General features: G+C 39.4%; 1 protein-coding gene across 1 annotated transcript in view; it reads left to right on the top strand.

Annotated features, from left to right (window-relative positions):
• Nucleotides 1-14,286, top strand: part of TRIQK (triple QxxK/R motif containing) — a 66,493-nt gene that overhangs the window by 14,238 nt on the left and 37,969 nt on the right. Inside the window, exons 2-3 of the mRNA XM_088177195.1 lie at nt 2,892-2,994; nt 3,500-3,580. Of these exons, the coding sequence (XP_088033321.1) occupies nt 3,520-3,580 (61 nt within the window). The 5' untranslated portion in view covers nt 2,892-2,994; nt 3,500-3,519. The remainder of the gene's footprint in view (nt 1-2,891; nt 2,995-3,499; nt 3,581-14,286) is intronic.

Genomic DNA, 14,286 nt, shown 5'->3' with positions numbered 1-14,286 from the left:
GTATGAGTGAATTGGCTTTAAAGTGTAGCCAGACCTGAAATGGACATTTAGGACTAATCTCACAAAATGCTATTGACAATTAGAGGTGATAATAAGCAATTTATTATGTGTTTTCATTATTATCAGCAACTGCTTAGGAGTAAAAGTAGAGAAAAACAAAGTCGTGTGTTTTTCTGAGTGTGTAACTTTCAAAGGTGAATTACAGAGAGGAAGCCAGAGGTTGAAAAAAAATTAAGGGTACCACAAAAACAAAAATATCTTTTAATCTTATAGTATCTCTGAAGCAGAAATAAACAAAAAATCATCATTCATTGGGGCCTTGCTTTGTTTTCTTAAAACTATCTTTTATAAAAGCTTGAAAGTTGAGAATGGCTCACATTGCTTTCATATTATCTGAAATTATTTTTCAAGTATTTTCAGTAGCCAGTAAAAGGAGCAGTGACAAGCTCCTTTACGTGTTTTTTGAAATGGTTATGTAGTCATTAAAACTTCAGGGACTTGAAGGCTGCTTGGGATACGTGCAGCACGGTGTGCTGCCTATCCCTTTACTTTGGCAAAGAAATACAGGAGAAGCCAGATCCTCCCTCCTTTTGCTGATGTCAGAAGCAGCAAAAGAGACCTGAGTGTAAATTTCTTTTAAAGATGACAAGTTATTGTAGGATGACCACTCCTATTTTAAATGGGAATTAGTTTTATAACTCACAGAGGTTTCAGACTTTTTCTTTATCAAGAAATGGTTAGAAAGTTGCATTGAAAACCACTCCTACAGCAAAGTTCATAAATAATAAATATTACCTCTTATTAATCCATATTTTAGTTTAAGTCTAGCTCATGGCAAGTTGCCTCCTTGGGGAACATTGGGATTCTTTACAAGAGAAGGTGATGAGCTGTAGTCCCCAAGGAATTAAATGGTGAAAACAATCTTGGTTTTGTACATGCTAATATAGATCTGTTATTCCCTTTCCACATCTATCACAACACATTCTAAATTGTGGCTGATCTTCTATGCAAATAGCTGTCTTATTAGACACTGGGCTCTGTGTGCCAATGTCTCCGTGGGTTTCTCAGGCATTTGCTATGTAACCATCAAAGCAGTGGAAATGAATGATGATTACTGCATCCCTTTGAAGAGCAAAGAGGACTTGAGGTTCTAGATGTGAGAGTCGGTGACACTGAGCCACGCAGGCAAACGCGAGGATCTCTGTGGCTTATTTTAAGTCAGGAAATAATTTTTGCCTGTGTTTTCTTAGTCTGTTTTATTGGCATTGCTAAAACTGCAAAAATCTTTCACAGCTGATGTTTTGTTATAAACCATTAGTAGACTATGGAAATTGCAAAAGGCAAGTCAAAACAGTCTCTTAATAGTGGCATAAAAAAGGCAAGAACTAGTTTTGCAGTGTAAAAATGTATCTGTTACCTACTCAATTACAAAGTTCAAACAATACTTCTATTTTTCCATTCTAATTATTATGATGTAAATGTTATGAAGTACAACCCAGTCTAGAGAATTTCCGTGAAGCATAATAGAGGGGGAAAGAAACATAACCCAGTGAATTACAGTTCACTGCTTACGTGTTTTACATAAAACAGGGAGTTTTCTCGGAATTCAACCAAATTAATGTATGGAAAAATTAGAACACTATAATTGAATTTTCAATACAGATTAAAAATTAGTGATGCTCTTCTCTACCTTGTTATTATTCCTGAATACATTTTAAAAAAAAGGTTGCTGGCTTTGGAGCATCCAAGTTCATTTTATGCCATGTATCCCATAAGGAGCCTGGATTTGTCACATGACATTAAATGACAGTAATTCCTATAGAACAGACGAATATAAAATAATAAATTTTGTGCTTTTAAAATGCGCAAATAACTAGTGGGCATCATTCCTGCAGCTATATTTTAAATCATGTTTGAAGCTATGGAGAAAATAATGGTGAATGCTTTAAATTTGGGATGCTGGCAGTAGTGTTCAGCAGTGCCATGGCATGATTTTTTGGGTCGTGATTTGGCATCTCAGTGCCTTCCAGGGCTGCACTTCCCAGAAAGCGTGCCTTGGCAGCGACCAGGGATGCTCGTCTTGCTGTAGCACAGCTGGTTATGCCTAACAGAAAAGTACAACCCTTGCAGATACTGCATGGCCATATGTGCACAATCTGCACATGGTTTGTGGCTACCCAGGATGACTCAGCCAAAGTTTGCCCTTGGCATGGTGCTCGCCAGGGCCAATTGGGAAAAGGCAGGGGTTGGCTGCTGTGAGTCTTCTGTGCTTGAGCAGTAAATCTGACACTTCTTGAAAACGTCAGTCCTCTTGTGAGTGTGGGTGTTATGTTGGGACTCTTGTGTTGTAGAGGCAGTCAGATGGTGGGGCTTATCATCACCATGGTGAGTAATGTCTTCAGCCTAGCCAAAATGGTTCAATCCCAGTGTTTTGAGCAGTAAGCATGACTGTAACAGCCAGTTATTTCTTAACCAGGGAAAAAGAGGTGAAATTAACGTGTTTGTAGAATCTGCCACTTGAGTGGCAGTCCTCTGAGGGATGAATATGAAACCATAAGGTTTTGCATGTTGAAAGACAGATCAGGAATTTGCTAAAGCACTGTTTGGATGATGCTTGTTCAGTTACATAAATGGTGTGGAAGCACCAATATACCTGAAAGAACATCTTTGTATGGATGATTATGCAGTTCCTTGTGCAATCCTAGTGTCACCTCATTGTGAGGAGCTGTGCAACATTACCGTGCAACATGAGAATTCTATTCAAGAGTCAGGATGGTTGCTACTTAAATGCAATGAAGGTGATTTAAACTATCAATGCCATGCCTGAAAAGTGTGAAATGCATACAATCCCCACTCTCAGTTTTTGTTCTCGATTTTCTTTTCGTTCACAGATATCTAGAACCCATGGCAGGAAGATAGGAGAGTGTGGGGTTCCTGTGTTTTAGGTATCTGCTCCTCTGTTTACTCAAGGTGGCTGGAAGGCTGTGTATGCAGGTGGGTTTCCTGAGCAACTCCAACTCCTGTGTGTGGTGTAAATGTATTTTAAATAATAGAAGCAGCTCACAACACTACATTCATTCTCTGGTTTACTAAAGAAATAAATTATATAGGAATGTAATTCAGTGGTACCAAATGCTGAATTACAGTGCAATCAGTTTAAATCCTTCCTTTTTTTCTTTATTTTCATTCAAACTAACAGGCATTCTGTAATGTTAATAATCCGTGCAATGGAGAAAAAGGTATGTTTAGAATGTATCTAATAGTCTTCAGAATAGTGATGATTAACTCCAGTGTCTCCCTGTACTCTGGGAAGGCTTATGTCTTTGTGTATAATCATGTAAATGTTGCTTGTTACCATTTTTCTGATGTTATAAGCAATTGATTTTGTTAGTAATTTATTTAGTAATAATATTGTGGTTTCTGGTTTGGTTTTTTTTGTTGTTTTTTGTTTTTCATTTTTGGTGGTGTTGTTTTGCTTTTTTTTCCCTGATACTTACAGTGATTTTTGGATTGAAAACAATGGGTAGAAAAGATGCCTCTACATCAAGGACTCCTGTTGACCAGTACAGGAAACAAATAGGTAAGACTTTGAAAGAAAAGTTTGTATGCTTAAAATAAAACCAAAGCTTTTTTCTTTTTTTTTTTCCCAGCAAGGCCCACTCATGTAACAAAACGTAACATTCCTCTTCAAAAACTTAATATTGTACATGCTGTGGAGTAATTAATTAAGTTTTATTTTAAGTGACTTCAGATAAAGTATATGCTGTGTGTTTGGAAACACTAGTGAAATACTGCAGTGAAATGGTTTCATAATGTTTCTGAATTGTTGGAACTTTCCTGATTTTCCTGTTTGTCTCTAATTTCATATATGGGCATTTCTAACAAGATACTTTCCTCATTCATAACATTTTTTTATGCACTGAATGTTACAGACTTTTGCATTGCATAACTGTATTTGTTTTCACACTAATGTATGTTTTAAACATGTTAATTTTTTTCCTTAGGACTTTATCTGTCCTTACCTATATGTAGATAACATGTATACAAAGTATGTACATGCACACATGTACCTTCACACAGATACTTGCACAGCAAATGCAAATCCCTCTTTCTTTGCATAAATACCAAGGTGAGTTATTTTTGAAAACCATATATGAGGATTCTGTCTCTGTATGTTAAATAATATAAGAGTACAGTATTTTGAAAGTTTATATATAAAACAAAGTACCTTAATCTGTACTCAGTTATTTAAGAAAATGACTTTATTTTACAGTTGCTAAGCACACACATGTGTTTAAATATGCAGAAAACAACAAGTGTCTGGGGAAAAAAGGTTGTTTACAATGTGCATGCTCAAGGTGAAAGAGCTAGGGTTATGTGAACAGTCACATCATCTTAATTTTTTTAGTGCTGCCTGATTATTTTAATATAACTGTTTTAATGGTCTTTTCAACTTCTCATCAAGTTGTAAGTGAGGAGTTATTTCATATTTATCTGTTTTAGATAGGTGTGGAGTAGTCTTGTGTTTCCTAATCTTGGTTAGTTTGTGTGGCTGATTTCCTGGGCTCATTCTATGAGAAACATGGCTGAAAGGTTGAGTGCCTTTTTGGATGAGAAGCAGATATAATAGAAAAATGTTTAAAAATATGAACTCTCTGCTTTTGGGTTTTTTAGGTTTTGTGTAAAAACCTTGCAAGGAAACTGTTGTCCAGTAGAAGATGACACCACAAATATTTCACCCAAGTGTGTTTGGTGACAAATGGGAGCCCTGCAGCTTGCTTTTGTGACAACTCATCCTATGTAACTGGGTGCTTGGATGATTGTATCAGCTTTTGGGCATTTTCTCCACTTGCTTTGCATCATGGTCACTTGTTTTTCAACCACCACCTTTAGGATTTTTTTAGTTTCTGTGAACACTTTCAGGCGACTATGGTTGGACTTGTTTTTTGAAATCCTCTGCAGGGTGAAAGTGTGGTGATCAGCAGGTTCCTTGGAGACATCAGGGCAGGTGTAAAGCTGTATTTAAGTAGGAGGCTCAAATAATTACCTCCCACTCTTTCACAGCTTATGCTGTTTCTTGCACATGACTACTGCCTGGCACAGTTGGGCTTCTCAAAGCTATGAGATGCCAGGACTGATAAACTGTGCTTTGAGCAGGGGAGAGGATGCTATGCTGTAGCAAGGCTCTAGGGGTATTGGTAGGTGGGGTCCAGGACTCAGAGGTGCTGTTGTGCTGCTGACTTGACAGTTTTGGCCTGGTGTGTTGTCTGAACAATTTGGCACCTTCCCAATACACATATAGTTATATCTATATTTATATAGTTATGCAGTGCAGCACTGGGCACTGCAAAATACGGTGGGTTTCATAATGAGCTCATTTTCTTTAGATGCAAGACTTTGCTCTTAACTTGGCAAAAACAAATGTTAAAAATTACTGTAGGGAAGAATCTCATGCAAGTAAACTGCATAACCGAGGAGGTGTTTCTGTGATTGTGATACTCCTTAGAGGACAAAGAGCACAAATAGACTGCCCTTTTGCTCTGATGATGGTTGTTTCAGCTCCCATTCTGGTCATTCACTGATACTGCTATAGAGTTTGCCAATGGAAATTAGTTCTCTGAACTTAATAAATGTAAGAGGGGGAGTTTGAAAATTTATGGATACAATTTTAAACTTAAGTTTTACAGGTGTGTTTGAGTTTTATGTGTAACCATTTGGGGCTATCTTTAGGCCTGGTAGCTGAGCTTAGTGGAGTGAGCCCTCTAGACTCATTATGCCTTTAAGATGTATTATAGGACAAATAGCATCCAGTATTGCCCTAATGAATATATAAGTGATGTTGGTGATTTTTTGTCATTATTTCTTGATTTTTTTTTTTTGTTCTTATATAGTTTTGCAAAACTGGTAATAATTCATCCATTTGTCACAGGATGGTTGAGGTTGACAGAGACCAGTAGAGGTCCTCTCATCCATATGCCCTGCTCAAGCATGGCCACCTAGAGCTGGAATAGTGCCCAGGACAGTGTTCAGATGGCTTTTAAATATCTCCAAGGATAGGAACTCCACAACATCTCTTCCTATGTTTGACTATCCTCAAAGCAGAAGGTTTTTTTCTTATGTGTTTCTGTGTGTGCCCATTGCGTCTAGTCCTGTGACAAGGCACCACAGAGAAGAGCCTGGCTCTGTCCTCTTTGCACCCTCCCTTCAAGTATTTATATACACTGATAAAGTCCTCCTTGAGCCTACTCTTTTTCTCTTAGGTAAACACTCTCAGATCTCTCAGTCTTTCCTCATAGGAGAGATGCTCTAGATTCTTCATTTTAACTCCTCTTGATTCTTCTTGGCCTGATTTCATTCAGGTACTTATTAGAAATTATACAGAAAGTATTTTTTTTAAATCAGTCATTCTTTAAGACTTAGGTTTGACAGCTTAGGTACTTTTGCAGGGATGTTTTAGTGTGAAGATGTTCAACAGATGAACCCTCAGAACACAGAATGCCCTAATGCTCCAGGCTCACTTGTTTTGGAGGTGGACATTTGGTCACCCTTTCTGAGGTAGATTATATCTAGTAAACAATGTGAGGCTGCACAGGGCCTGTCTTTAAAAAAATTAATGTATCAAATGCATTTAAAGCTCAAAATCCATGCTTGGAGTGATTGCCGGCCTTCTTTTCCAGGCATTTGGTATCTATGGATTATTGAAAACATTATGATAGATGCTGGCTGAACAGCTACCTCCTTCTGACTAATGGTGTGATGTTATTTTTTAGCTTACAACTTAATGTTTTCTAGCCTTGCTGGATAGAAGGTAACCAGATTGAAACATTTTTCATACCTTTTTTTTGATGGAAAATGGCAGCCTTCAAGGAACAACATGTCACAAAGTCATATCAACTTCCAACACAATTTTCAGTTAGATGTTTAGTGGAGTAATTTGAAATAGAAGCAGATTTTTAATTTCATTTTGTTCCAAGCTTTCTGTTTTGTTCTGAGTTTCCATACGGCGTGCCACATGTTTGCCCTGTGCCATGGTTCAAGTTCATGTTGATTACTTCAGTTCAGCCGTTTGCCTTTTTCTCTTCTCCATGAGAGCAGATCACTCGTGTCTTGTTTGCCTCTGTGCCGCTAGCGGTTGCTGTTTGCTTCAGTCGCATTTTCTGAGGATTCCCCCAGCAGAGAGATTGATACTGCTCTTCCCTGTCAGCTGGCTTTCAGCCATCTCTCCTACCACCAGCCAAAATTTGTCTATAGTGCCACTTAAGCTAGTGCTCCAGTATTTGACAGTGGCACTGCCTTCTCAGTGGGGAGCAGAGGCAGTCTTTTATATCAGACCAAACTGGCAGTGGTTTCATGAAGCCTATCCCCACGTGGACAGGGAAAACCACAGCAACCTTTTCAAACTGGCTTCAGCCGTGCCTGGAGGAGGGAGGATGGCACCAAGGGATCTCTCCCTGTTCAAATCTCCATGAGCAGCCAAGGCTGGAGAAGAAATGAGGAAAAGTAATTTTAACACTTCTTATTCATCTCTCACTCACATACCTAAATATATACCTGTAGTGCAGCAGCAAACAGGGAAGCTCTTCTGCAGAGCGTTTCCTTCTCCCTGCTGCTGTTTGTGCTGCTGTGCTTAATTTGCTGGAATCTGATGAAAGGTGTGAGGCAGTATGCATCCTTCTGCATTTATGCAGCTTTGCTCCACAAATGCTGTGAAAATAGCAACAGGTTTTGTACCATATTTGCTTTGTTTACTGTTATGTGTGCTTTAAGTTCCCAGAACAATTCCACATGTATATTTTCCATCCTTCTTCATCTGGTGTGTCGCTTGCTCGGCATGGAAGCCGCAGGATTTGTGGGTAGTGTTCATGACTTGTGTGACTGTGGGATCCTAAGCAGGCATACTGAGAGGATTATAGCATAACTAAAACCTGGTCTACAAATCAGGAATAGACATACTTTTGGCTCCCATTACTATTGTGTTGCTGTAGCATAATTTTTCATGAGGAAAGGTGGTTTGCCAATCGTTCAACCTTCAATTTGTAGACTCAGAGGTCTACCTGTTGTCTGCTCTATCTCTCCTGACTTGCCAGCTTGATCTTTTAGAGGCTGGAGCGTATATAGCCATAGCCCAGGGGTTCTTTGGAGCACATAAGGCTCCCCACATCCCTGGGAAGGAATAAAGGTTATGAATGAAAATACAGTCTCTTTTTGTTTTGGAAAGCACAAGCTGCTCACTTTGGTAGAGTGAGCAGGGTGACTTGGTGTCACAATCCGCTGTTAATACAGATGGGAGTCGCGATGGTTCGTTTTGATCTCAATGGGTGCAAAGGACAACAGCAGGGGACAAATCAGTTTGCTCAAAGCAGAAATGCACTTTCATTGAGTGCCAACAACTCAGTTTTGCGATAGAGGGAGAGTTAAAGGAAACAAAGTAAAGAGAGAGAGATAAGGGGGGAATGGGGAGTAGCTACCAGCAGATGAGATGGATGTCCCCGTGGTCTGGCCCAATAGACTCCGGTGTCCTCGTGGTCCCAGCCAATAGATGTGTCTTCTGTGGGGAGATCTCAAAGGATTCTCCAGAGGGTCACCTTCTTACAGTCCTTTTTCAAAGCGAGTGGCATCTGGCTAAGAGGTGGGGAGATTTATGGGCCATTGTGAGGTGCTCCAGACAGAACATGCAGTGGTGCTCCAAGAAGCAGCTGTAGGCACAGTACCTGTTCAAAGGCACTGTCCCATAGACAGCATTGCAAGCACTGCACACCAGCAAACAGTCCCTTGGCCAGCATCCACCAGGCCAGAACTCCTGTCCAGAAGCGGGTGGGGGGTCCTTGGGATAGCCTCTATCCTCGCCACAGTCATGAGGTATATGAGGGAAATTCCAGACCGACTCTTACACTTGGTGATGGAGGTGGTGCTCGTTGGTGTCACACATGTGGAGCAGTAGGGCAGGGAAGGGGACTGGGTAGGAGTCCTGGGTCCTGCTGTGGCAGTGCAGGAGTGGAGAGAGCGGTGCCCCCCTGAACTAACAGATAAAACTTTGTGTGTAAAGCTGGGCCTTTTAAAAATTCCTTGGTATGGAGACTCGTAACTTGTCCGGAAGAAAGGTGCCTCATCCTGGGGTCAGGGTTGTGCTCTCACTGTAGCCCTGAGACAGAGAACAGCTTGGGGACTAGTGGCAGCACAAACATCTCTGGGATTCCCTCCTCCAGCTACCAGCTGGAGCATGGACCTATTGCCTTCTTGTCTCCAGAGAGAAGCCCTTCTTGTGGAAGATTGCCATTTTCACCTGCCCTACTGCTAGAAGTGTTGTCTTTACTCTCTACCACCTCACCTTTTCTATGTTTTCTGTTACTGTTTACCTTCTCTGTGTTTTTATGGAGTTACTGTCCTTCTGTCTTCCTTGTCCTAAGTAGTGCCATTGCATACTCAGAAAAACCTGGCCGCTATCAGTCTTCCGTTTCAGCTTAAAAAGAGGGAAAATGTTACATTTTGATACTTTTATTTGAAATATGTTGCATGCCATGAGATGAAATCTGCTGGGTTTTTTTGTCTTTTGTTTTGTATCAGGAAATGCTTGTTGTCAGCATGAAAATGTTCGATATAATTTCTGAAATAACAGCAACAGCAGAAAATGTTTGGACTGAATTTATACTGAAAATTTCGAAATTTGTCACAAAACAGCAATTCCTCTATCTTTTGTCTGTTAAGAAAGGGAACCAGAAGGCAACATCAACATCATGAGATTGCTCTCCTCTGCCTTAAGCAAAGATGTAGCAGGACAGATGTCAAGGGAATAAAAATTCTCCAGTCTGTTTTTTTGGCTAGTCATGTTTTTTCCCTATTTTAATGTCACCTATTTACTATGGGAAAGGAAAGGAAGGGAAAAATACAGAAACAAATACTAACTACTCACAAAGTCTTCTACTGTTTATTTATGATGAAAAGAAAAGAAAAAACAAAAATAAACAGTTCTGGTCTAGCTTTTGTTTTGCATATGGAACATTACATTTGCCCTTTTGAGTTTTTCTAATAAAAATCTATTACTAATCACATAATAGAGAAGTAGGAAAAAAAGCCCTCTTTTTGCTATTATGTATGATTGTTGGCAAGTTTTGGAATCTGAGTTTCATGCTTCACAGTGATAGGCCACTAATGCCACGTATAATTCCTTTTTTTGGGATGAGGTTTTATAAAGAATGAATTTTGTTGTTGCAAAAAACGAAGCACATCCTTTGGTCAGTTAGTTAGTTGATTTGATTTTAATTTTATGCCAGTGGAATCACTTTCTGGAAACTAAAGTGGGAGCAGCTGAGGAAAACACTGCTGTGAAGCAAAGCCTAGTCTGGCTATACTAATTTAATCCACATTTTGTAACGATTGGGATGTTTTTAAATATGTTCTGTGAAGACTGATGATGGATTTTAAGCACATGCAGATTGTGATCACATATTTTGTAAGTCCAAAGAAGCATAGCTATGTTATATTGCCTTGGCTGGGAGCATAAAAGGTGGTGGTAGATCTGGATATGTACTTACATTTGTGAGGATATTATTTAGTTTTCATTTGCTGGGCAGACATAGACTCAGTCTGAGCAAGAATGGGAGGGGTGACTGCAGATCCAGAGGACTGGAGGAATGTGTTCACATCCCTGGAAGAGAAGCTAAGGAGGAAGGTTGTGTATCTTAACCCTTGGATCCCATCCCTTCTCCACAGCAAAAGTTTCTTTGAGCTTGTTTGATTACACTGTTTTTACTGTATGTTCATACTACATTTGTTTAGTACTCTTATACAGATGGAAGCTCCTAGTCTGCTCTTATTTGAATCTTATCAACAATATCGCTATTTCACTCAGTGGAGTTGCTACAAATTTGTTATAGGTGTAAATGAGAATGAAATTTGACATGTTTCCAGTTGCTGTACTGGCTTTCAGCATGGTGTTATTTCAAGCACTTACAATTCCTGTAAGGTATCCGGTGTCTACAGGGCTGTTGCAATGTTACATATTTGTGTTTGTACTTACTCTCAGCTTCATTCAAATCTTCAATGAATTCTTCTCTGCAGTCAAAGTCAACCGAGAAAAAAACTCTTATAATCCTTTACAAAATACATACAATTTTCACTATAGACACATATAAGCATGTGTATATTACATTCAGAGGCAGAGCAGTTTAGCATTTTTAGAAATTCTTTCACCAGGCTTTGAAAATCTTAGCTCATGTGTGAAAGCTGGACTTCAAAGTACTCTCATCTCAGTGTGAATATGTAAATCTAATTTTAGACACCCATTTCTGAAAAATCTCAGACATAATTTTTCGGTGTGTACAGTGTTCGTATATACACATTCTCTATGTGTGGTGCATGTGCTTATATTTGTAGGTACTATTGCATTAATATAAATGCAAGGAGAGTTGAGCAGTGAGCTACAAATCAGATTTCCTCTCATTTCATCATAACAAATCAGTGGAGCAGGCATAAGAATGAAATGCCCAGTGCAGATGCATCTCTCAAAATGTACTTGATAGATATTTAGGGTGAACATAATTCATAGTTATAACTGCATTTCTTTAGCTACAATGCTGTGAGAAGTAGCTCTGGGGTTTTTGGGTGCAGTTAAGTTTTGTCCAGCCATTGTCCTGCCATGGAAAGTCTGTTAAACCTCTGCTGCTCCTCCCCTGTCTGGGCTAGCAGGAATGAAGGCAGCAAGGAGCCTGACCAGCATTGCAGGGGCAGTGGTCTAAGAAGAAAGACATAAGAGTCACCTTGGATCAAGTCAAGAGATGTAACTGAAGGGATTTTTGTATTTCATGCTTCAGGATGTGAACATGTGCATTATGTAGTTCATCAGGTATTGCACCTATTTATGGCCTTAAAAGAGGGTGTTAGGTGTCCATCTTCAGGGAAAGCATGACCACAGAACAGTCATCTGGCTTTTGTAATGAATTGAATGTAATGAATCACATTGATGATTGCTATCATGTGGTCCATTAATTGTGTGTTGTCATGGATTTCTGTAACTGGATTCTATTAAAAATATTTTTCTTTTCAGTGGAAGCTTTTGCTTGCGTTATCCCTTATTTTGGGAGAAAGTTAGGAACTGGCTATGTTGTGCTTTTCAAGGTCTTGAACTATTTATGTGTTTGTCTGCTTGGCTCTACATATTGCTTGCAGGCTTAAAGTGTTAGATAAGAAAAGAACTTATAGGGCAGAATGAGAATGGTCTTAGGAAGTGTAAACTGCTAGAATGAAAATAAGAAGAGGCTTTTGCTTGATTTGAATTACAGTTGCAGAAATCTCCAACATCATGTGACTAGCTTTTATTTGATGATAAAGGCTGATTAAAATAAGCACTATTGAAAATATTCACACATTCAAAGTTATTTTGGGGTATTTCATTTGTGTAGTAGTTGAATCAGTACAGAAAAGCACCATCAAGTGAACGAAGAGCTCTGTAATAAGTGGAATGTGGGAAAACAAAGAATTTGCCCTGATTGAGCACTCTGGTTTCAGTTAATAAATTTACAAATAATGTAAGGCAAGTAACTAATCTGCTACTTAATTTTTGAAATATTTTACTTGAAATCTGGTGCTTGTCATTATCTCAGTTACATAGATACCCTTTTCACTGTGGGACCAACTGAAGGAATTTTGCTCAGCTACTGATAAGCTTCTGATACTGTTCTAGAATAACTCATAGAATAAACAGTAGTATTTTCAAGAATTTTGACCTCCTGTTAGATAGGCAAAGTGGAAAAGCCTGGCTTTTTGTTCATTTATTTTCTGTGAATATCCTATCATTATCAGCATATTTGCATTGGTGCTGTAAGATTTGTATCAAAACTGATATCTTCAGTTTCAGTATTTGATTTTTCATTGGCTATGTAACAATAATTTTAGAATGCATGGGGAATTTTTTTGTTAGAAATAATTTTCTTGTGGTATTTTAACTGAATACCTGTGGGCCATTCGTAAGCTTTGGTGTTTGGATGATCTAGGGTGTGATAGGTAAGAGGATGTGACACAGATTGTCAGTAAATCACTTGCTCAGGTTCAGCCTAGGTGATAGTCATGGGAAGATGGTAACTGCCTGGCAGATGTTGGGTGGCATTTGTGATGCGATGTTTGTGCATTCAGTTCCTAGTGGAGAAGTGTTGAAAAACATCATTATTTGTTGGCAGTCAAAACAGAGAGGAGCTGGATAATGAACTAGCATATGGAGTGAAACAGTGTCTCAGCATTAGACATGGTCCCTTCAGCTCAAGGTTACAGCATACTGGTAAGAGCTCAGCCCAGATTTACTGAAGCTGTTTTGAGTAAGTCTGAGCTCACACTGTGTGTTAAACCCTTCAGCTTTGTGCCTCTTGAGCACAGTGCTTGTGTTGACCTGTCTCTTATCAGCACTAATTAACTTGCTGTGCACTGCTTGCACCTTACCAGTTCTCATCACAGGCAGAATGAGTCTGCAGCTGTCAGTTTAGACCTGGCCTGAGGGACCTGTGGTCACTGTGAACCAAAGAGAAGGGAGAAGTTTTAAGGTAAACTAGAATGTAAATGGGGTCTTTTGCAGGCACTGAGTGGAGATGTGTAAGAACAATCTCTATAGGTTTCTGTTCTAACAGGTGAAGGGTGAGAGTTTGGGCTGATGATTCATGTCTGCACTTGTAGGTTAAGCTAGTATTGTACTGCTTTCTGGCAGAGAGGTCAAATAACACTGATGGTACTGTTAAACTCTTTTATCCCTAAAACAGAGTGGCTGCTTGCACACTGCTTATGGAAAATTGCTCCAGGCTATTTTCAGTTCCTTCTTGAGCCATATGCAAGAATTACCTGGGAGAGAGTGTCAGTGGGCACATGTGTCAGGGACTGTTGTAACAACTGGAGTGAGCCTACCCTTTAATTCCAGTTCCTATTCACATTGCCTAATATATTGGTGCACCTGCAACCAGATATTCAGAGGGTACACTTCAACATTAGAAAGTGACCTTTAGCAACACCTACTTCTCTCTCCTTGTTCCTGCCACTGTGTCACAATATATAGTATTCCATCCTCTGGGATGGCAGAGCTGTTTCTATGCCATTTTGATCCAGCTTGAAGTAAAATATGGGCTGAGAAGTTTGTGAGTTGAGTGAGCTCTCTGATCTACTTCATCACCTGGCTGCATGCACAAACTAAGCCAATACATATCAAAGCCAGGACAGCACACTGCGGGAACTGAAGTGTGTGGTGAAACTCAGGCCAGTAAGTGCCATAAGCCAGTATTACTATTGAACACTGTGCAAAGCCAAGCCACA

Source organism: Sturnus vulgaris, chromosome 1 (genome assembly GCF_052056855.1).
Source record: "Sturnus vulgaris isolate bStuVul1 chromosome 1, bStuVul1.hap1, whole genome shotgun sequence".
In the NCBI taxonomy this organism is placed as follows: Eukaryota; Metazoa; Chordata; class Aves; order Passeriformes; family Sturnidae; genus Sturnus; species Sturnus vulgaris.
This window is presented reverse-complemented; position numbering and strand designations above follow the sequence as displayed.